General features: G+C 41.3%; 1 protein-coding gene across 1 annotated transcript in view; it reads right to left on the reverse strand.

The window, feature by feature from the left end:
• Gab2 (GRB2 associated binding protein 2) overlaps positions 1-23509 on the reverse strand; it is a 226782-nt gene that overhangs the window by 61928 nt on the left and 141345 nt on the right. Inside the window, exon 2 of the mRNA XM_021168220.3 lies at positions 16206-16506. Within this exon, the coding sequence (XP_021023879.1) occupies positions 16206-16506 (301 nt within the window). The remainder of the gene's footprint in view (positions 1-16205; positions 16507-23509) is intronic.

A 23509-nucleotide genomic window follows, 5' to 3' on the forward strand; every position in this document is an offset into this window, starting at 1 on the left:
TTCACATTTGATATTAACCTAATTTAAAAAAACAGCAACTCTCAGACATAATTTGGCACAGAGTCAGACATTGTTCAATTAATAGTATGTAATCTTGCTAACAAGAAGGCAGAGCAACCATGAAGAGTCCAAGCCAAGTGTGGACTACAATCCCAGCACTTGAAAGTCAGAGGCAGATCAGCCTCAGGTATATGTCTCAAACCCAAACAAAGATAAGGGTTACAAAGGAAGTTTGGCTGAGACAACAAAAAAGCAGGTACTCCATGGTATAGGCTGACTGAACAGAAACTGAGGCATCGCTTAAAACTGTGGCTGCAGAGTCCAAGAGGAAGAGGAAATGTGTTCAGGGAAGCAGAAGCAGAAGCAGAAGCAGAGTTTCTTCAGAAATTCAGGTGGACAGACCACTGGAAACCCAGACCCCTCCCCGTGGGCAGTGAGGCCTTGGGCAATGACTTAATGTCTGGAAAGACTCTGATCTATGAGAAGAACCAAATTAAAAACTGGACAGGTCCATTTGAGGTGAGATTGAAGACTGCAAAAAGGTTAACAGGGCAAAGAAAATAAGGCAAAAATCTCAGGGTTGATCCTAACTAGAACAGAGGAACAGGGTCAGAACTTATAAAAGAGGATGAAGGATTCCCCATAGCATAGCTATCATGCTAGAGTGCTATGTGCATATGCTGAATTTGATGGTGGAGTTCAGCTTGTTTCCAGCTTCTGGTATCACAATTAAGACTGCTATGAACATAAATGCAATCTTAAATGCAACATAATACCTGAAAGGGAAGAAGAAGATGGGGCATGTTTGTAGAAGCAGAAATGGAGACCAGAGGGGCTTGGCACATAGCAGCACCTCCAAATCATGAATTCCAAATGCTCCTATTCTAGTCTTGTATTAAACCATAGCCTCTGGTTTTCTTTTTTTTTTTTTTTGTTTTGTTTTCTTTTTCTTTTTTTTTTTTTAAGATTTATGTATTATATGTAAGTACACTGTAGCTATCTTCAGACACTCCAGAAGAGGGAGTCAGATCTCGTTACGGATGGTTGTGAGCCACCATGTGGTTGCTGGGATTTGAACTCTGGACCTTTGGAAGAGCAGTCGGGTACTCTTACCCACTGAGCCATCTCACCAGCCCAGCCTCTGGTTTTCATCTGTGTACTTTTAGAAATGGTCTTTTAAAATGAGGCTGCTGCTGGGCGGTGGTGGCGCACACCTTTAATCCCAGCACTTGGGAGGCAGAGGCAGGCAGATTTCTGAGTTCGAGGCCAGCCTGCTCTACAAAGTGAGTTCCAGGACAGCCAGGGCTATACAGAGAAACCCTGTCTCAAAAAATCAAAAAACCAAAAAAAAAAAAAAAAAAAAAACACCCCCAAAAAACAAAAACCCAAAAAACCAACAACCCCCCCCCCACAAAAAAAACAAAAATGAGACTGCCATTTTTAATGGTGTTAACAGAGAAAAGCATCATTTAGTAGGATTGTCATTTTACATACACAGAGAGGTTCTAGTGAATAAAATTGATTTCTAAAATTGGGTCACACTTAGTTTTATAAAACCAACTATATTTTCCTCATTTTTAAAATTTTGTTAACTGATTAAATTTTTCTTAATTTAATACTGGCCTAGAGGTCCACGTTTTGCGGTATCTACCACAGCCAGTATTTTCACACTGTGTTCAAGCCTCTACAGAAAAGCATGGGAGAAAAACATTTAGGTCTTGTTCAACTTGTAGTCTTCTTCTTCCCTTTCAGGTATTATGTTGCATTTAAGATTGCATTTATGTTCATAGCAGTCTTAATTGTGATACCAGAAGCTGGAAACAACCTAGATGTCTCATGACAGAAGAATGGATACAGAAAATGTGGTTCATTTACACAATGGAATACTACTCAGCTATTAAGAACGAGGACATCCTGAGTTTTGCAGGCAAATGGATGGAACTAGAAAATATCCTGAGCGAGATAACTCAGACCCAAAAGGACATGCACAGTATGTACTCACTAATAAGTGGATAAGTACAGAATACCCGAAACTCATGCCACAGAACTCAAAAAAGGTCAACAAGTTGAAGTGTCCAAGTGAGGATGCCTCAGTCCTACTTGGGAGGGAGAAGAAAGCAATCACAAGTGGGGAGGGAGGAAGGGACCTGGGAGGGAAAGTGAACAGGTAGGGGGGAGTCCGAGGGAGAGGGGAACCTGATCTGGTATTGGGTGAGGTAAAAGGACTGAAGCCCTGAAATAAGGAGAAAGAATGGGAACAGGCAACCTTGGAAAACAGGAGGTTGAGGGGAATCTCCAGAATGCACCAGAGACCTGGGAGGTAAGAGACTCTCAGAACTCAAAGGGAGGGACCTTAGATGAAATGCCTGACAGTAGGGAGAGGAAACTTATAGAGCCCACCTCCAGCTGGAAGACAGGATATCAAGTGAGGGATAGGGTTACCATCCCACAGTCACATCTCTGACCCATAATTGTGCCTGTCTGGAAGAATTACAGGGATGGAAATGGAGAGGAGCCTGAGGAAAAGAAGGTCCAGCAATAGGCCCAAAGTGGAATCCAGCTCAAGGGGAGGTCCCAAGGCCTGACACTATTCCTGATGCTATGCAGCGCTCACAAAAAGGGATCTATCGTGACTGCCCTCTGAAAGACCCAACAAGCAGCTGAAAGAGTCAGATGCAGATATTTGCATCCAACTAATGAACAGAAGCTGCTGACCCCTGTTGTTGAATTAGGGAAGGCTGGAAGAAGCTGAGGAGAAGGGTGACCCTATAGGAGGACCAGCAGTCTCAATTAATCTGGACCCCTGAGAACTCTCAAACACTGGACCACCAAACAGACAACATACACATGATATGAGGCCCCCCAACACATAAAGTAGAGGACTTCTGGGTCTGTGTTCATTCAGAGATGATGCACCTAACCCTCAAGAGACTGGAGGTTCCAGGGAGTTTAGAGGTCAGGCGGGATCGGGGGTGGAGACATCCAGTGGAGACAGGGGGTAGAGAGGAGGTAGGGGATGTGGAACAGTTAGAGGGTAGATTGGGGGAGAGAATAATATATGGAGTGTAAAAAATTAATTAAAAAAACCCCAATGTTTAAAATTACTTCAAGTTTAATGTTGAAGATCTCATAAGATCTACACATTGAATAAGTAATAAAGTTGAAATCTAAAATTGAGACTTTGACTCTCAATTTAGATCTTGGAGAAATGACTATATCTACAGGCTTTGTAGCATTCAGCATCTTAAGAATAACAGAGACAGAGTTCAGAGCAGAGACTGAAGGAATGACCATCCAGAGACTGCCCCACCTGGGGATCCATCCCATAAACAACCACCAAACCCAGACACTATTGCAGATGCCAACAAGAGCTTGCTGACAGGAGCCTGATATAGCTGTCTCCTGAGGGGCTCTGCCAGTGTCTGACAAATACAGAAGTGGATGCTCACAGTCATCCATTAGACGGAGTACAGGGTCCCCAATGAAGGAGCTAGAGAAAGTACCCAAGGAGCTGAAGGAGTTTGCAGCCCCCTAGGAGGAACAACAATATGAACTAACCAGTAACCTCAGAGCTCCCTGGGACTAAACCACTAATCAAATAAAACAGACGGAAGGACTCAGTGGCTCTAACTTCACATGTAGCAGAGGATGGCCTAGTTGGTCATCATTGGGAAGAGAGGCCCTTGGTCCTATGAAGGTTCTATGCCCCAGTACAGGGGCATACCTGGGCCAGGAAGCAGGAGTGGGCAGGTTGGGGAGCAGGGGGTTGGGGGGGGGAGGATAGGGAATTTTCAGAGGGGAAACTAGGAAAGGGGACAACATTTGAAACATAAATAAAGAAAATATCTAATTAAAAAAGAGTAACTATTTATGACTGGATATTTAATCAGACTTAAGATTTTCAGGGGTCTAAGATAACCTTTTAATACAAACGCCTCTTCCACTAAACACAAAATTCTAGTTCTACCATTATTATAAGTCCAAAATTGAAGTTAGACAGAATTTTGGAATGTACTCTGGTAATTTCAACAAATCATTATTATCTTTCTTCACAATGGGTAACCAGAAGTCATCCATGAATAGCAACAAAAAAGGAGGGGCAGGCGCAGGGAGTCTCAAGGCACACCTGGGAGCTTTCCAAAGTTGGGAATTTGGGACCAGACTGCTCCTACTGCCCAGTCTGTGGGTTTTGGCAGGTAACACTAGACTTCATCTATGCTGGTTGGCTAGGGAGGTGAGGGGGAGTGTCTCGTATAAATAGACAGAACAGGAAGAAGGATCAAGGCTTAGAATGGAGAAAGGGGTCATATTTTTCCCAGTCACCTTTTCCTCCTCCAGAGTCTAGACTTTCCTGAAGGTCAGGGCTGCAGAGAGTTCTATGAAGATTTATGTAGCTCATATTCAATTCAAGACCTGTCTTTTGGGTGACCAGGCCAAGTTGCAAACAACAAAAATAATAATAATGAAGGAGATCTAATTCTTCAGAACTGCTCATAATAACACTTTTTTTTTTTTTTTAAAGGGAACAGGAATTTCAGAGCTGGCTGGAATCTGGTCTGGATGTTTATTTTCCTCATTGTCTCAGTGGAAAAAAAGGGTGGGTGATTCAGAAAGCAGCCTCCACCTCTGGCCTGGGGCTTGAGTCAGTCTCCACCCTGTTCTTTACTTTGCTCCTCAACAGCTGGGTTGTAGTCTGGGGAGATTCTGCTTCTTGCCTCCCACACTGGCTCTCAGCTTCCAAGAAGGGTCCCAAGAGAAGCTGTGAATCTAAGTTCAGAGAAACAACACCAAAAGGTGGGAGAGGGAACAGGGAAGAAAAGGCCTCTCAGGAATACGAGAAGGGAAATATTTCTCCCCTACCTTATTCTATCCTAATTTTTCACTCCCCCACTTTCATCATGGGGTGGCAGGGGAGAACAAGGTTGTCAGAAGGCATCTGTGTGGACAGCAGCTCTCCCACAGCTCTCTCTGCTGTCTAGCAGGAATAGGGGGTCTAGAGACGGATCAGCTGTTTAAAGACCCCTCACTGACATTCTTCCATAGGATGCTGCATACTTCCCCAAAGCATTCCTAGGAGTGTTGTATGACCCCAGATGAAAACCAAGGCTTGAAATATTCTGCTAGAGAGATAGGAAACTCAAGGATTACTGGAAGCTTAAATATTTATAAAACAGATTTTGGTGAGCAGCTCATCAAATACTTTTTAGTAGAGAAAATGTGGAAGAAGAAAACATCTAGAACTCTGGGAATTTCATTCCACAGAATTAGGCTAACTACTGTCACAAAACTCTTGCCAAGGGATAAAGGATAAAGGAAAAGCTAATTCCATGGAGAGAATACAGAAGAGACTTTGACTCTATTTCAAAATCTTTACCAGTTACAAAATAGGACTTTTGGTGAGCTGAACTCCCTGAACTCCAATTCATTCATAGTGGTTTGCTGGCTAGTTGGAGACAGACCATGTTAGCTTGCTAATTTAGCTGTCAGAGGCCACTGTTAACTTATAATATCACTACACTTATAAAATAATCAGTTGTCAGTGATTTATAAACGTCCTGCTGCTCTTCCTTCTGGCTGGCTATTTTGTGACTTAGAATCAGCTATGTCAGACTTGCCTGTGAAGAGTTTAGAACAAATGAGAAGGAGTTAGCAAACATAGTCTGAGGATGCATAAAAGCCTTGGGACTTAGCCCCAGCACCTTTGCTTTTAGGTCTCTGTTCCAAAATCTCCCTGTTCCTCCTTGTGCAAAAGAAATAACGTCAGTTGCCCCTTGTCACTTCATTTTTGTTTCAAATGAGACTACAGAAGGGTTTGCTGACAGGAAAGCTTTCTAAAAATGTTGGATATTTAAATCACATCCTGTTTATCTTGTTCTATAGATACAAAGAACATCTTTACTTTTACATCACCGTCCTCACTATATGGAAAGAAGCACTTGGCAGCTACTGTTCCTACACATTTTCCTGATGTTTCCTGTGTGATCTGGTATAACCTCTCCAACAACCCCGTGCTGAATCATTTCCATTTTCCAGATATAAAACCATAAGAGGTAAAAAGTTATTTATTTGGTATCAAACTGCAAATCAGCAGAAACCCTGGGTTTCAGCTCAGATGACCTGCCAGATTCCATAGTGGCTCTGTGGATCCTGGACAGCAACTGAAAAGTGAAGTGGGGAGGAGGCTATGCCAGTGCCTGACAAACACAGAAGTGGATGCTCACAGTCAGCCATTGGATGGAACACAGGGCCCCCAATGGAGGAGCTAGAGAAAGTACCCAAGGAGCTGAAGGGGTCTACAACCCTATAGGTGGTACAACAATATGAACTAACCAGTACCCCCAGAGCTCATGTCTCTAGCTGCATATGTAGCATAAGATAGCCTAGTCGGCCATCATTGGGAAGAGAGGCCCCTTGGTCTTGCAAACTTTATTTGCCCCAGTATAGGGGAAACACCAGGGCCAAGTAGTGGGAGTGGGTAGGTAAGGGGAGCAGGGGTGGGGAGGGAGGGTATAGGGGACTTTTGGGATAGCATTTGAAATGTAAATGAAGTAAATACCTAATAAAAATTTGGAAAAAAAAAAGAAAAAAATTGAAAAAAAGAAAGAAAGAAAAAAAAAAAAAAGCAAAGCAGACCTCAGATTTCAGGATTCAAAGGGTGAGAGCTTTCCTAACACTGGCTGGTTGCTCAGCACATGAATAATTCATCCACGTTTTTTCAGCTGAAAGCTGGTTCTTTTTGTAGATGGTACATCTGGTCGGGGACAGCTGCCTGTGCCTGGCCACCAATGCAAGGACCCAGACATGTCTATTGGTAAACACAGCTCAGAGCAGTTATTGCTTCCTTATGCTAAGTTTTGAAAGTCATTTTGATTCCTAAAGGAAGGGAGAGTTTTAATTCTGTATATAAACACAAAACAAAAATGGGTCCCACCCAAAAGCATTGTACATATTCAATGCAATCCCCATCAAAATTCCAACTCAATTCTTCAACGAATTAGAAAGGGCAATCGGCAGATTCATCTGGAATAACAAAAAACCTAGGATAGCAAAAACTCTGCTCAAGGATAAAAGAACCTCTGGTGGAATCACCATGCCTGACCTAAAGCTGTACTACAGAGCAATTGTGATAAAAACTGCATGGTACTGGTATAGCGACAGACAAGTAGATCAATGGAACAGAACTGAAGACCCAGAGATGAACCCACACACTTATGGTCACTTGATCTTTGACAAGGGAGCTAAAACCATCCAGTGGAAAAAAGACAGCATTTTCAACAAATGGTGCTGGCACAACTGGCGTTTATCCTGTAGAAGAATGGGAATTGATCCATTCCTATCTCCTTGTACTAAGGTCAAATCTAAGTGGATTAAGGAACTCCACATAAAACCAGAGACACTGAAACTTATAGAGGAGAAAGCAGGGAAAAGACTTGAAGATATGGGTACAGGAGAAAATTTCCTGAATAGAACAGCAATGGCATGTGCTGTAAGATCGAGAATCGATAAATGGGACCTCATAAAGTTGCAAAGCTTCTGCAAGGCAAAAGACACCGTCAATAAGACAAAAAGACCACCAACAGATTGGGAAAGGATCTTTACCTATCCTAAATCAGATAGGGGACTACTATCCAATATATATAAAGAACTCAAGAAGGTGGACTCCAGAAAGTCAAATAACCCCATTAAAAAATGGGGCTCAGAACTGAACAAAGAATTCTCACCTGAAGAATACCGAATGGCAGAGAAGCACCTGAAAAAATGTTCAACATCCTTAATCATCAGGGAAATGCAAATCAAAACAACCCTGAGATTCCACCTCACACCAGTAAGAATGGCTAAGATCAAAAATTCAGGTGACAGCAGATGCTGGCGAGGATGTGGAGAAAGAGGAACACTCCTCCATTGTTGGTGGGATTGCAAACTTGTACAACCACTCTGGAAATCAGTCTGGCGATTCCTCAGAAAATTGGACATAGTACTACCGGAGGATCCCACAATACCTCTTCTGGGCATATATCCAGAAGATGTCCCAACCGGTAAGAAGGACACATGCTCCACTATGTTCATAGCAGCCTTATATATAATAGCCAGAAGCTGGAAAGAACCCAGTTGCCCCTCAACAGAGGAATGGATACAGAAAATGTGGTACATTTACACAATGGAGTACTACTCAGCTATTAAAAAGAATGAATTTATGAAATTCCTAGGCAAATGGGTGGACCTGGAGGGCATCATCCTGAGTGAGGTAACCCAATCACAAAGGAACTCACACAATATGTACTCACTGATAAGTGGATATTAGCCCAGAAACTTAGGATACCCAAGATATAAGATACAATTTGCTAAACGCATGAAACTCAAGAAGAACGAAGACCAAAGTGTGGACACCTTGCCCCTTCTTAGAATTGGGAACAAAACACCCATGGAAGGAGTTACAGAGACAAAGTTTGGAGCTGTGACGAAAGGATGGATCATCTAGAGACTGCTATATCCGGGGATCCATCCCATAATCATCTTCCAAACGCTGACACCATTGCATACACTAGCAAGATTTTGCTGAAAGGACTCAGATATAGCTGTCTCTTGTGAGACTATGCTGGGGCCTAGCAAACACAGAAGTGGATGCTCACAGATAGCTATTGGATGGATCACAGGGCCCCCAATGGAGGAGCTAGAGAAAGTACCCAAGGAACTGAAGGGATCTGCAACCCTATAGGTGGAACAACATTATGAACTAACCAGTACCCCGGAGCTCTTGACTCTAGCTGAATATATATCAAAAGATGGCCTAGTCGGCCATCACTGGAAAGAGAGGCCCATTGGACTTGCAAACTTTATATGCCCCAGTACAGGGGAACTCCAGGGCCAAAAAGTGGGAGTGGGTGGGTAGGGGAGTGGGGGGGGGCTAATGGGGGACTTTTGGGATAGCATTGGAAATGTAAATGAGGAAAATACCTAATAAAAAATATTAAAAAAATGGGTCCCACATATATGAGATGAAATCTTTTTGGCATTTTTCTGTTCTTTTCTTTCTGCCGAATTAGCCTGTGTTTCCTTTTGGAAGAAGCTCTTTTTAAGGAAGCTGATGTCTTCTCCAATCTGTGTGAATATTCAGACTCAGTTTCACTCCTGGTCTGGTTTGGTCCCTCAGGTTTATACTAGATGTTTGGCTGGAATACATGAGGAATTGCAGGGAAGCAGTAGAAATAAGAATCTGGGGGTGGCAAAAAAGTTGAAAAAAAAAAAAAAAGACTCCATCTGCTATAGAAACTTCCAGCTGAAGGTAAAATACCAGAAACATTCAATGGATCCCATCATAACCCTTAAGGGGAAGGGAGGCAGATAAAGTCTAAGGAGTATTTGAATGTGGCTCCCTATATGAAGGAATCTCCCCAAGGTTAGGCAACAATCAGGTAACCCAGGCAAGAAAAACTGTGCACAGTTCTGGGGAGTACACAGATGGAGTGCTGCCCAGACTCGTGGTTTGCCCAGTGAACCCACAGAGAAGCAGAAGCACTGCAAGAAGAGAGCACAGTTTACAGAGGAGATTACGGCTTGGGGTCACAAAGCCCTAGAGCAGAAATTTGAAGCAGATACTCTCAGTACAGCTACAGACCCACCTGTAGAATCTGCTCACTGGACTACAGCCCTAGGAGTCATTGTATGAAGAATATTCTAGCACCCAGACTGCAACAATCTGAGATGGTAAGGAGGGACACCTGAGCCAGCTGTGGGACCCCTATGCAGAGGAGTCAGGAGTGTCTGGAGTCTCTTATTCAATGCCAAATAGGAAAAACTGCATTTACTTTTGCCAGATATTTCTATTCTAGTTCAACTAAGCTGAGCCCATACAGGCCCACAGAGACGGAACTACCAGAGAGCACTCATGGTATAGATTTAGGCCCTCTGCACATATGTTATTATGACTTAAAGTCACTCTAAAGTGCTATAAAAAACAACCCCCAAATTTATTATTTCCACCTGAGTGTTTCATGTGTGAAGGTCAGAGGACAAACTCAGGTATTTTCTACCTTTTGTCTAACACAGGGACTCTGACTGGACTGAAACTTTTGCCAAGTAGGCCAGAATACCTGGACAGCAAGCTGCCGTGATCCTTATGTCCCCAGCTCTTATCTAGGCATTTCTGGAATTATACGCATATGCTCCATCAAACATGACTTTTTTATGTAGGTTCTGAGGAATCTAAACTTGGGTTTTTATACTTGTCAAATAATCATTTTACCAACTGAGATATCTTAGCACAGAAATCAATAACATTTTCACACATCAATAACAAACCAATAATAGACCACTAATAATAATCTCATTGAGAAAGAAACTATACAATTTCATTCATGATCACTATAAATCCTACAAAAATAGCACCAAAGACTCTAAAAATAAAAAAGTAGGACAACTTAAATGAAAATTTAAAGAACACTAATGAAGAAACTGAAGACACAAAAATATAAGTATTCCCATGTTCAAAGCTTGGAAGAATTAATAGTTAAAATATAGACACCACCTAAAGCAATTTATATATCTAATGAAATTGCCATCAAAAAACCAATGACAATCTTTATAGAACTAGAAGAAAAATCTTAGTCAAAGCCATCCTGAAAAATAAAGGAACAAATGAAGACATTATACCAGAGTTTCAAGCCATACTACAGAGGCATAGTAACAAAAACCATGATACTGGAATAAAAACAAATACACAGACTAATGAAATAGATGAGAAATCCCTAACCAAATCCATATCTTTATCCACTTCATTGGCAACAAACGCACCGACAACATAGACTAGAGAGAAGACAGCCTCTTCAGTAATGGGTACTAGGAAAACTTACTGTCCACAGACAGAAGATGGAGACCTGATTCATTTCAAATGTAACGGACAACAAACTAAGAAGCTCCTGTAGAGCAGCAGGGACAGTGAGCAGTGACCAACCTAAGGAGAGAGTACAGGGCTCAGTCGATGGCTCATTCAGTATAGTGTCTGTTTGGCACACATGAGTTTTGAAGCCCTGATTAAGTACACCCATTTAAGGAGCTGGGTGCAGTGCTATCTGTCTATCATCTCAGCACTGTATGGATGTTTTGTCTGCACATGTCTGTGCACCATGCAATGCCTGTGGAGACCAGAAGAAGGTCCAGCAGAGTTAAAGACTGTTGATTAACAGCCATGTAGGTGCTTGAAATGAAACTGAAGTTCTCTGGAAGAGCAACCAATGCTCTTACCTGCTGAGCTATCTTTCCAGTCCTGAGAACCATACAATGTTTACCTAAAATTACATATAGTATATATGTGTGCACATGTGTATACATTAAGTGAAGTGATGCTATTAGGATGATACTGCTTTCCCCCAAGAGCTATAACCTATTTGCCAAAAATCTCAGTACCAAGCATAAGAAAACTAGTTTCTAGTTGTTAGTCAGGGGAGTCTAAGAAACTCATAAAACAATATAGGTTATTGCCATTGCCCTTAGTTACCTTCCAGAATTTAAAGATAAGCCCTTATTTCTGAAGAGTCCACATACTGTAGACACAGGAATTAGAACTGAGCCAGAGCAGACCTGGAAGCCTCCTGCCCAAGGAATAGCTTTTATAGTACCAGAAGGTGCTATGCAAGTTGCCAAAGGGAAAAAAAGCAATAGTCCTTGTATTAGTTAGGGTTTTACTGCTGTGAACAGACACCATGACCAAGGCAAGTCTTATAAAAAACAACATTTAATTGGGGCTGGCTTACAAGTTCAGAGGTTCAGTCCATTATCTTCAAGGTGGGAGAATGGAAGTATCCAGGCAGGCATGGTGCAGGCAGAGCTGAGAGTTCTACGTCTTCATTCAAAGGCTGTTAGTGGAAGACTGACTTCCAGGCAACTAGGGTGAGGATCTTATACCCACACCCACAGTGACACACCCATTCCAACCAGGTCACACCTATTCCAACAAGGCCACACCTTCAGATGGTGCCACTCCCTGGTCCAAGGATATATAAACCATCACATTCCACTCCCTGGTCCCCATAGACTTGTTCAAAAACATGAGTCTATGGGGGCCACACTTAAACATAGCATAATGCAAAATGCATTTAGTCCAACTTTCAAAGTCCTCATAGTCTATAGCAGTCACAACAATGTTAAAAGTCCAAAGTTCAAGGTCTCTTCTGAGATTCATCCAACTTAATTAACTGTAATCTCAAAGCAAGGCAGGAAACCAGCTGGGCAAACTCCAAACTCTGCATCTCCATGGCTGATGTCAAAGCGGTCTTCAGATCTCCACTCCTTTTTCATCTTTGTTGACTGCAACAAACTGCTTTCTCCTGGGCTGGTTCCACTCCCTGTTAGCAGCTTTCCTCAGCATGTGTCCCATGGCTCTGGTATCTTTAACATCTTTGAGTCTCCAAGGCAATTTCAATGTTACAGCTTCTTGTTTCAGTCTGGGATTCCACTTGATCTTTTGGACTCCTCCTAAGGGCTGGCATCACTTTTCCAGCTCTGTGCTCTGTAGCACTCTAAGCTCAGGTTGATCCACTCCACTACAGCTGCAGTTCTTGGTGATCACTCCATGGTACTGACATCTCCAATACACTGGGGTATTCCACTCCAACTAGGCTTCACCAATAGCCTCTCATAGGCTCTCTTCAGGGTGCCAAGCCTCAAATCCTTTGCATGACCCCTTCAGTCTTGGGCCATCAACTACAGCTGAGGCTTCACCTTCTCCAATGGCCTTCCCTGGCCTCTCACAGTGCTAAGCCTCAGCTTCTCTCCATTATGCCTTCATTCCTTCACAAGCAGTTCCACCTGAGTGACTCTTACACATTACCAAGTCCAGCCGCAGCATGAGGTGCAACCTTGGTTATCTCTGGAACACAGCTTCTTTGTGCTCCCAGAAAACAATTTCCAGAAGATTTCACCTCAGTGATGCTGGTCTCTTCTTAATCACTGCTAATTCCTTAGCTCCAACTAACCACCATCAATTTTCCCAGTAGTTCCTTCCATTCTTAAATCTAGAGCCAGAGCCACATGGCTGAAGCTGCCAAATTCTGCTGCTTACAGGAACTAGAATATGATCCCCTTGTACTATTACATTATCACTAGCTTTATGCTTTCTAAATCCTTCACTGCCTAAGCTTGGCTATTCTGGTTCTTGCTCTGTAGATTGACCTTGAATGCAGAGATCAGCATGCTGTCTCATGGGATTAAAGGTGTGTACCACCATGCCTGGATCTAATTAAACTGGGTAGAATCTTGCCCCAAGGTCCCACTCCCTTAATCTTTTATCTCCTAGAACACACGATACGATTCCTGGTACTCCTTTAATACTCAAACCATATATTTTATATTTTGCCTTTCTAAGCTTGCAATGCTTGTTCAAACTTCTCTTCATAAGACTTAACCAGAGAACAAAGTCTCTGCTGGGCTTTTTTGAAACTTCTTTTGTCAATGCAATTAATGCAGTTAATCCAAGTCTCTTAACCTTAGCCTCAGGCAGACTTTTCAGACAAGGGTAAAAAGTAGCCACATTCTTCACCAAAATACCACAAAAACAGTCTTTATGCCACATTCTGAAATTCTTCTCCTTCTCCTATAGGTGGAACAACAATATGAACTAACCAGTACCCTGGAGCTCTTGTCTCTAGCTGCATATGTATCAAAAGATGGTCTAATAGGCCATCACTGGAAAGAGAGGCCCATTGGACTTGCAAACATTATATGCCCTAGTACAGGGGAACGCCAGGGCCAAAAAGGGGGAGTGGGTGGGTAGGGGAGTTGGGGGTGGGTATGAGGGACTTTTGGGATAGCATTGGAAATGTAAATGAGGAAAATACTTAATAAAAAAAATGGAAAAAAAAGAAACAAGAACACGAATACACATTTTCATTTATCTGAGCCATCTGGGTCTTCCTGGAAAGATCCTCACCTCCAGCCTGACCCTATCCTAGAAAGCCTATAACTGTTCTCCTGACTTCCCTGTCCCATGAGTGGTTCTTGCAATCAGAAGTCTAAATAATTTGAGGTGCATCATTTCTGAATGAACACAGATCCTTAACTTCTTGAGTGTTGGTATTACAGCCATGAGTCACCATGACCAAATATGGTTGCCCTCTTTGTATGTGTATGCATGTTTGTGGGCATATTTGCACACGTGTGCCTATGTATAAGCAAATGGATGTATACATTATGCATGTGGAAACCAGAAGTTGCTGTTTGGTGTCTTCCTTAGTCTCTCTCTATCTTATTTTTTGGAACAGAGCCTCTCACTGATTTGGCTAGGCTGGTAGCAAGCTTCAAAGATTTGCCTGTCTCTATTTCTCCAGCATGTTGTTGCAGTGTTGCATAGCTTCTTATATGAGTGCAGTGAACTCAGGTCCTCATGCTTGGGTAGCAAATAATTTACTGACTGAATTATCTTCTGATCTCCCTAGATCTTTGGTCTGTGAGCTGTTTTCCAGCTTTCTAAACAAGAACCTCACTGTACTATAACTATTCAGTCATACATTTATAACTTCTGGCTGTCATTTTATGTTTTCAAATTATCAATTAACATCAACAGTGAGATCCTAATCATTATTTTTGTGATTTCATGATTTTGAGAGGACCTGGCATGATATTTTACATTAAATTACTTGGTTGGAACAGGCACTGTTTTTGATAACCATACATGGTTTTCTTCCACTGCTAATAGGTGTTTGAGATTTAGAATATTAGGCAATTGTTAACATTTCAAATTACATAGCAATGGTTTGTAACTATAACATAAACTTGTAAAATGTTCATTACTAGCCAGCTCAAATGATGCTGTGATGTAATATAACCCCATATTCTTGAATGAGTTACAGTACATGAATGAATAAAATTGTCTTTCAGTGATTTATGAGCTATAAACTTGAATTATTACCTGTGTGTCATTTTGGAGTCTTGCCTTCACATGAAGAATCAGAACCTTCTAATTATATCTAGATCTATGTAAATGACATTTATTCTGTAGAAAATGATGAGGGCCAGGGACACAGCTGAGTAATAGAGTGCTTTCCTAGAAGCAAAAGTCTTGTGTTTAGTTGCCAGCACCATCAAAAAATGATAATGAAATAAAAATTACTGTCACTATGAATGCTGCCACAGTGAGTTTGACTGAAGTCAGGACAGCTTTTGTGAGCTATTTCTTTCTGACCATGAATCCTGGAGACAGAGCTCAGGCTGTCATGCTTATGCAGCAAATACTATCTGCTGAGCTATCTTGCCAGCCCAATGGACTACTTTTGACAAGAAAAGCATTGTGCCCTAATTTCATAGATGGTAAGTCATTCAAGTTGATTTGGGTCAATCTTTTATAATTTGCTATTGATGCAACCACACATTTTTAATGCTAAAAATATTACATTCATGAAGGTGGTCCTTCATTTTAAAATACTGTGCCTAGAAATAGTCTTGTAATAGTGGTAATAAAACTTCTGTAATTAAAAATCACAGTCATGACCTACAAATGTGAGCTACTAGTAAGTTCTAAAATAAGTAGGAAGATTTTTAAGAAGAAAAGATATTTACATATTAATAAATAAGGTGGAGAGCAATAGAAGAAGATATCTAGTGTACACCTTTGGCTGCTATATGTCCATGAATGGGTTTTCACACACCTCCGCACACATAAAACATAGATACCCACACAATTTGAGGTACTTTTTAAAAAAGGGCCGTCAAAACTCAAACATAAAGTCAGCATTTCATTCTTTCAACTGTCCTCAAGTGGATATACAGAACTCAAGACTATGTATCAATAACACAAAGGATACCTAAGAAACTAGCAAGCAAACTGTGAGATGGCCTGAAACAGATGGACTAGAACAGAGAGAAATGAATCAGAGATGTGATTAAAGAGAGACCTTCCCTACAGCATGGCTGATAGGTGACAAGGTGCAGTATGCAAAACAAGAGTGGGAGAAGTGGTTGAGAGCTGACAAATGGTAGAAGCTTCAAGGCACCTGAACTATCTTTAGCATTGTCATGACCATAGCCTTTCTTAGTTCCCAATTTGAACATTATTAGAACCAGGAGGTTCATCTATATCAGGATAACTGTTATACTCTCCTTATTTGCCAATCACATTTGCCAAAAAGAAATCTTAACCAGAGCCAGTTTTCCTGGCTAGAGGAACATGATGCCTCTGAAGAATTCCCTGGGAAAGAGCTGTGCTTGTCTCATACCTGTGCTCTCTTCAGCCTGATTGAAGCCACAGATCTGGCAGATGCTCTGGACCCACTTATTCATGTCAGCCTCTGTCTCAGCCACCAGGTAAAATGTGCGCTCGCTGGTCTTGATATCAAACACAAAACTATCCTGCAGCTCTTTCTTGTTGAAGGTCAGGCCTGCATCCACCTGCTCACAGACGTTCAGGTTGATGATCCGCAGGGGTTTCTTGGAGTGCTCATTCTTGTAGTATTCCAAAACATCTGGATCTCCACTCATTCGGCCACTCCGAAGTATAAACCAGCGTTTCTTCCAGGCCTAAATCACCAGAGAGGTATTGGGAAGAAGGAGAAAATATCATTAGTTAATTTTAAGCCTTTATCAAATCCTCACATAGCATTGATTGAAGATGGGTATTACAAGAGGGTAGGGCCTGGAGAGAAAGGCTCCATAGCATATGAGGGCCCTATCAGATTGCTCATTGGATAAAGGTGCTTGCCACTAGGTTTAATGATCTGAGATCAATCCCTGAAACCCAAAAGGTATGGGAGTTATCATCTGATCTCCATGCATGTATCATGACATTTGTGCTCCACCAAATAAATATGTAATTAAATAATTAAGATTACCATATAAAAGAAGCCAGTTAGCAGAGGAAGTCAGGAAACTTCTGGCCATTGGGTACATTTAACAAAGCAAGAACATTCCCCAATAAGAAAACACACACACACACACACACCCCAAAATTCAAGCCCTCTAAATGAGGGAGGAAAGTGTTATATAAATTTTTTAAATAAAGGATCCAAAATGTCAAGTCCAATATTTGTCTCTATTTCTATTACTATCCTTGTGTCCCTAGTCCAGTTCTTTATTCTAGGACACAAGAACCTGGAAGTTCTCAGCAAGTACCCCATGGATTCATGGCTATTAACATAGGGCCTGCTGGACCCTTTAGGCACTGATGGTCTACATTTCCCTTTTAGATTCCTCAGTTCAAAAATTAAGGACAGTTTTTAGAACTTGTAGAGGAGAAGTGCAACTATTTCTTTAGACTAGATACATACTCATAAAATATCAGGCTAGAAAGCACTTGCAAAGCCATAAAAATCTCAGCTTATAGGTGTGAACCCGTTAAAGCACTGTGAGTTAAAACAACAATGTCACACAAAGTTGCAGGAAAATTAATTTCCAAACTTCCTACAGTATGTCTCTCACCAAACCATGGTGTCTTTGAAGAATTGCTGCTGAGAAATCCTTGTGGAAATTCTCTGAGCATTTAGCTTCTTCTTTTTCTTCAGCCTGGTTTACTGACATATGTTTCCCTAGGACCTTACTCATGCCAGCATTCCATCTGTATTACTGAATGGACAAATGCCTTATATTATCCCATATTGAAGAATTTAAAACTTGGGTACAGATGCTCTTATGCTGTTTTCTACATTGTATCTCTTCAACAAGACTGAGAAAACGCTGAGCAGAACTAATATACAATAGTCAAAAAGACAAAACTCCAAACAACCAAAAAAACTACATACAATTACAGAGCATTGGGGAGTCTTCATTACTACATACTCACTGCATGATTGGAGTCTTCATTACTACATACTCACTGCATGATTGGAGTCTTCATTACTACATACTCACTGCATGATTGGAGTCTTCATTACTACATACTCACTGCATGACTGGAGTCTTCATTACTACATACTCACTGCATGACTGGAGTCTTCATTACTACATACTCACTGCATGACTGGAGTTTTCATTACTACATACTCACTGCATGATTGGAGTCTTCATTACTACATACTCACTGCATGATTGGAGTCTTCATTACTACATACTCACTGCATGACTGGAGTCTTCATTACTACATACTCACTGCATGATTGGAGTCTTCATTACTACATACTCACTGCATGACTGGAGTCTTCATTACTACATACTCACTGCATGACTGGAGTCTTCATTACTACATACTCACTGCATGACTGGAGTCTTCATTACTACATACTCACTGCATGACTGGAGTCTTCATTACTACATACTCACTGCATGATTGGAGTCTTCATTACTACATACTCACTGCATGATTGGAGTCTTCATTACTACATACTCACTGCATGATTGGAGTCTTCATTACTACATACTCACTGTATGACTGGAGTCTTCATTACTACATACTCACTGCATGATTTTCAACTAAGTTAGTTACTTCTTTGGATCTTTCCTTATCTATGTAATGGGAATTGCAACCACCACTGCCACTCTCTATCTTATTCAAGACATAGTGTTTTTTTTAATGCAAATGAGCTCAGAGTACTAAAATATCAATAATTAATTATCAATATTTTAATATTGCCATATTTTTCAACCTCTAAGGAGCTATATTAATTCTACAAACACTTCACACTCACCCTTTATCCCTGTCCTCAATTTCTTCTGTAACCAACTCTCTTTACCCCTCCTTACAATAATTTCCTTGCTTTCGTCTTCATTTTTCCTGTTTACCTGTAAAAACCACAACCTCCAACTAAGTTTAATGTTCTGCCCACTCCACCTGTTCTCACTTGACAGTCATGCACTTGATAATTATGAAAGGTTGGGGGAAAGTAAAATACCTCATTGCATATTGGCTTCCCTGGGCCTTCACATGGGCCACTGACAATGCCCAGTAATCCTACTGACCTCATAAAGAACTTACTTGTACTCTTTGGCAACAATCTCTGATTTTCTTTCTTTACATCTCCAAAACCTTACTCCTTTCTCATTTCATGAGGAAATCCAACCAAAAGGGATCTGATGCCACAGTTACCAATGCAGCCATCTTCACAGTCACGTTCTCTGGTACTGGAGAATACAGCTTTCCTAATAATTTATAACAGCTTTCTTCCCTAGGCACACATGCTTTCATCTTTCTAGAACACTGCTTCAACAACTGCCCCCCTTCAGGGTAGTTGCTTCACCCTTCCCTGCTTAGAATCATTTCTACCATCTCAGAAAAAAGTAAAAGGGTCTCTTGATTCCATATCCATTTCTGACTACTGGCTCAGCTTTCCAACTCTTCAGTTAAGCTTCAAGCACTACCTATGGTACTATGCTTATTTGTTTCCTCTACTCCTATATAAAGGCACCTTCATCAATCTGCTCCCCACTGTACCTCCGATACAATGTATTAAAGGTCTTGAAGACTGCAGTACTGCTAACTAACTCTCGGATCAGGAAGAGTTTACAAAGGTCTATTATTCTACCTTCAGTGGCACACTTTCTTCACTGGGCTTTAGCATCCACTCTCATTTTCTCACTTGGTATTGCTTTTTCTGATGCCAGTGCTGGTCTTTCCTTCTCCTTATTCTCTAAGCTCTAGATTGCTCTAATGCTCAGTTCTCAGATAGTCTGTTTCTATATCCACCATTGGATCAAAAGCCATCTAATTGCTTCAACTCCTGAAAGTCAACCCCCAGCTTAGCTCCATCTGCTGAACCCGAGTCCTATATCCAACTCTTCATCATTAAGCATTTCAAAACAAGTATGTTAAAAAATCGAACTTTCAGCCAGGCAGAGTAACTCACACCTGTAATCTCAGCACATGACTAAGACAGGATTTTTGACAATTTGAGGCCAGCCTGGGCTACACAGTGAGTCCCAGGTCAGCCAGGAATGCAGACAAGACACTGTCTAAACTTTCTACCTCTAAAATATAACCTTCTAATATCCATTGGACTCATTTTCCTACAATTTTCCCATCTCAATTATGGCTACAACATCCCTCCCATGTCAAACTGAATTCTTTCTCATATTCAACATTCAATGTATCAATAAATCATGCGAATGAAAGAATTAAAATTATAGTCAGTCAGTACGAGGGAGCAGGGAGGGAGGGACCTGGGTGAGAAAGGGGACAGGGAGGGGAAGAGGGGGACATGATCAGGTATTGGGTGAGTGGGTGGGAACAGGACTGAAGTCCTGAGGGCCAGAAGAATGGAAACAGCCAACCTTGGGAGGTAGGAGGTGTGTGTGTGTGTGGAGGTCTAGAATGTACCAGAGACCTGGGAGGTGAAAGACTCTCAGGACTCAAAGGGAAGGACCTTAGATGAAATGCCCTACAGTGGGGAGAGGGAACTTGTAGAGCCCACCTCCAGTAGAAAGACAGGGAGGGCATCAAGTGAGGGATGGTGTTGCCATTCCACAGTGAAAAACTTTGACCCATAATTATTCCTATCTGAAAGAAATGTAGTCACAAAAATGGAGAAGAGACTGAGGGAAAGGAGGTCCAGTGTCAGGCCCAAATTGGGATCCAGCTCAAGGGGAGGCGCCAAGGCCTGACTCTCTTACTGAGGCTATGATGTGCTCACAAAAAGGGGCCTATCATGATTGTCCTGTGAAAGACCCAACAAGCAGCTGAAAGAGTCAGATGCAGATATTTACACCCAACCAATGGACAGAAGCTGCTGACCCCTGTGTTTGAATTAGGGACAAGCTGGAAGAAGCTGAGTAGGAGGGTGACCCTGTAGGAGAACCAGCAGTCTCAACTAACCTAGACCCCCAAGAGCTCTCAGACACGGGGCCACCAACCAAGCAGCATACACCAGATGATATGGGGCCCGCAACACATATACAACAGTGGCCTGCTGGGTCTGTGTTCAATCAGAGATGATACACCTAACACTCAAAAGACTGGAGACCCCAGGGAGTTTAGAGTCAGGTGGGGTGGGGTGTGGAGGAGGTATGGGATGTGGAACAGTCAGAGAGTGAACCAGGAGGGGGATAAAATCTGGACTGTAAAAAAGATTAAATAAAAAAAAAGAAAAATAATATAGTCAGAAGCTGATCACTATTCCTTATCTCCCTTGTTCTCTAATTTCATTGTGTTTATTTGTCTATGTCTATGTATATCACACACACACATATATATATATATATATATATATATATATATATATATATATATGTGAGATATGTGCATGCTACAGTGTATGTGTGTGTGTGTGTGTGTGGTACTCAGAGAACAATTTGCTGGGGTCAATTCTCCCCTTCTGCTATGCCTATTGACCTCAGGTCATTGGGTGTGGCAATCTCACCAGCCCATAATTGCTCTCTGATTTGTATACCTTCTATGCTTCTATTCAACAATGTATTCACAACACTGAAGTCAGAAAGCAGGTAGGAGGTAATCAGGATAGTCTGTAAATCAGAATTGACACTTCTCTGCATAGAATCTGTGTATCCAGGCACAATTCCTTACAATGGCCCCATGGATGTTGGATAATTCCAAAGCTTTGCTCTCAGCTTGTGATGCTATTAGTAGGTTGTCATATCCAAGAGATAGGACTTACGTCATTGGTGACATGACTTTGAAGGGACTATGGGACTCTGGTTTCTTTTTGCTCTGTTTGCTCCATGGTCAAAGATAAGCAGCTTGCTCTAACATGTGATGCCTATCTTAAGGTACTTCCTCACTATGGCCTTCAAACAACAGAGCCAACTGGAACCTCTAAAACTGTGATCCAAAATAAGCCTCTCCCCCTCTCCCCTTGTTTATTCCCCTCTAATGGTGCTGTGGATTGGACCCAAAGCTAGTATACTAGCCTTTCTCTTTATAAGCTGATTATCTCAGGTATTTATGAAAAGTTGATTAATACAGCTTGGTATGCTTGAACCTCATGTCTCATCTCATTCCCTCATATCAATCTTGTCCATTTTGTTGCCCTACTGGCCTTAAACACTGTCAGGTACACACCTGCCTCAGGTTCTTCACTCTAGTTGTTTTCTCTGAAACACTCCTCCTAGTGTTCCCATTGTGTATTCTTTATTTCAAGTGTTTATACAAATGTCACATTGTTGGAGAAGCTGTTCCTGACCCCACCCCCACCCCCCAATCAACATTCACATTCCCCTTTCTTGTCTGGTTTCACTGGTCTCAGTGGTCTTATTAGTACTCACACTATTTCTGTTGACTATTTGTACCCACTTCCTGGAATGTAAATACCACCAACACAAGGACTCTTTCATTCTCATCTGCTATCGCTCCTGTGGAGTGAAAGATGCCCCTTATAGGCTCAGATATGTGAATACCTGGCCTCTAGCTAGTTATTGTCTGGGAAGGTTTAGGAGGTGTAGCTGTGCTGGAGGATGTATGTCACTGGGGTGGCAGGTGGGGGGAGATCTGAGAGATTATAGCCTTGGCCCACTTCCAGTTTGATCTCTCTGCTTTGTGTTTGAAGAATCCTGTTCCTGCCACAATGCCTATCACTTCTGCCATATTTCTCCCAATTATGGAATCTTTTCCCTCTGGAATCATAAGCCCAAACAAATTCTTTTATAACTGACCTTGGTCAAGGTGGTCATCACAGCAACACACCTCCTTACTCTCATGCTATAGTCATGGCATTTAGAATTGTGCTTGGCACATATATGGTAATCAATAAATATGTTCATTAATTAATTGCTTAAAGTCCTTATGACATTTAATTGGTTAAGGAGAATACACATGAGGTCTGGTAAGCCTTAGATTAAGTTAAAATTTAAAATTGAGGTATTACCATATATAATAAAGCTGAGGAAAATAAAAATAAAAGGCATTTAATTATAGTCACATAAAATCTTATTCTGGCCATTTTTTTTTTGTAAATATTTGTACAAATGTATACTGCAGATACATAGTTAGTGTGTAAAAACCATGGTACACTTAAAAATAGTTTTAATAGGTCAGCTGCTGCTTGAGTTATAGAATCCCCTTTAGTACCTGTATCTTTGGAAAGGATTATCCCTAAATCATTGCTCTGTAGGTGCAAGCAAAAACAAGTACACAGAGATGCCCTCAAGAAGAAGAAAATGATGTTTGCTATAGATGCTTCAAGAGTTTTCCAGGTTCTCCTTCCAAGGAAGTAGTACAGACCAATAAATGACTACTTATAAAATGCTGATTTATTTATGACATAGCAGCAATGTTGTCTCTAGCTCACATCCCTCTTCTGTTGTAACTGCTCTCTAATCCCACAAATAAAACACAGTTGTTTCTTTCCCTTTTCCTCTTCTGTTTCTTGGCATTCTTATATCTATCCATAAAATAAATATTTATTTGTAGAGCAATGGTTCTCAACCTTCCTAATGCTGTGATCATTTAACACAGTTCTTCATGTTGTGATGACACCCAGACATAAAATTATTCCATTACTTTATAAATATAAGTTTGCTACTATTATGAATTACAATGTAAATAATCTGACATGCAGGCTATCTGGCATCTGTGGAGAGGCTGTTTGACTCCACACTGCCCCTCAAGGAGTCAAGCTCCACACACTGAGAATGTGCTGCTATC

Source organism: Mus caroli, unplaced genomic scaffold, assembly GCF_978045245.1.
Source record: "Mus caroli unplaced genomic scaffold, Mus_caroli_1 scaffold_8, whole genome shotgun sequence".
NCBI lineage: Eukaryota > Metazoa > Chordata > Mammalia > Rodentia > Muridae > Mus > Mus caroli.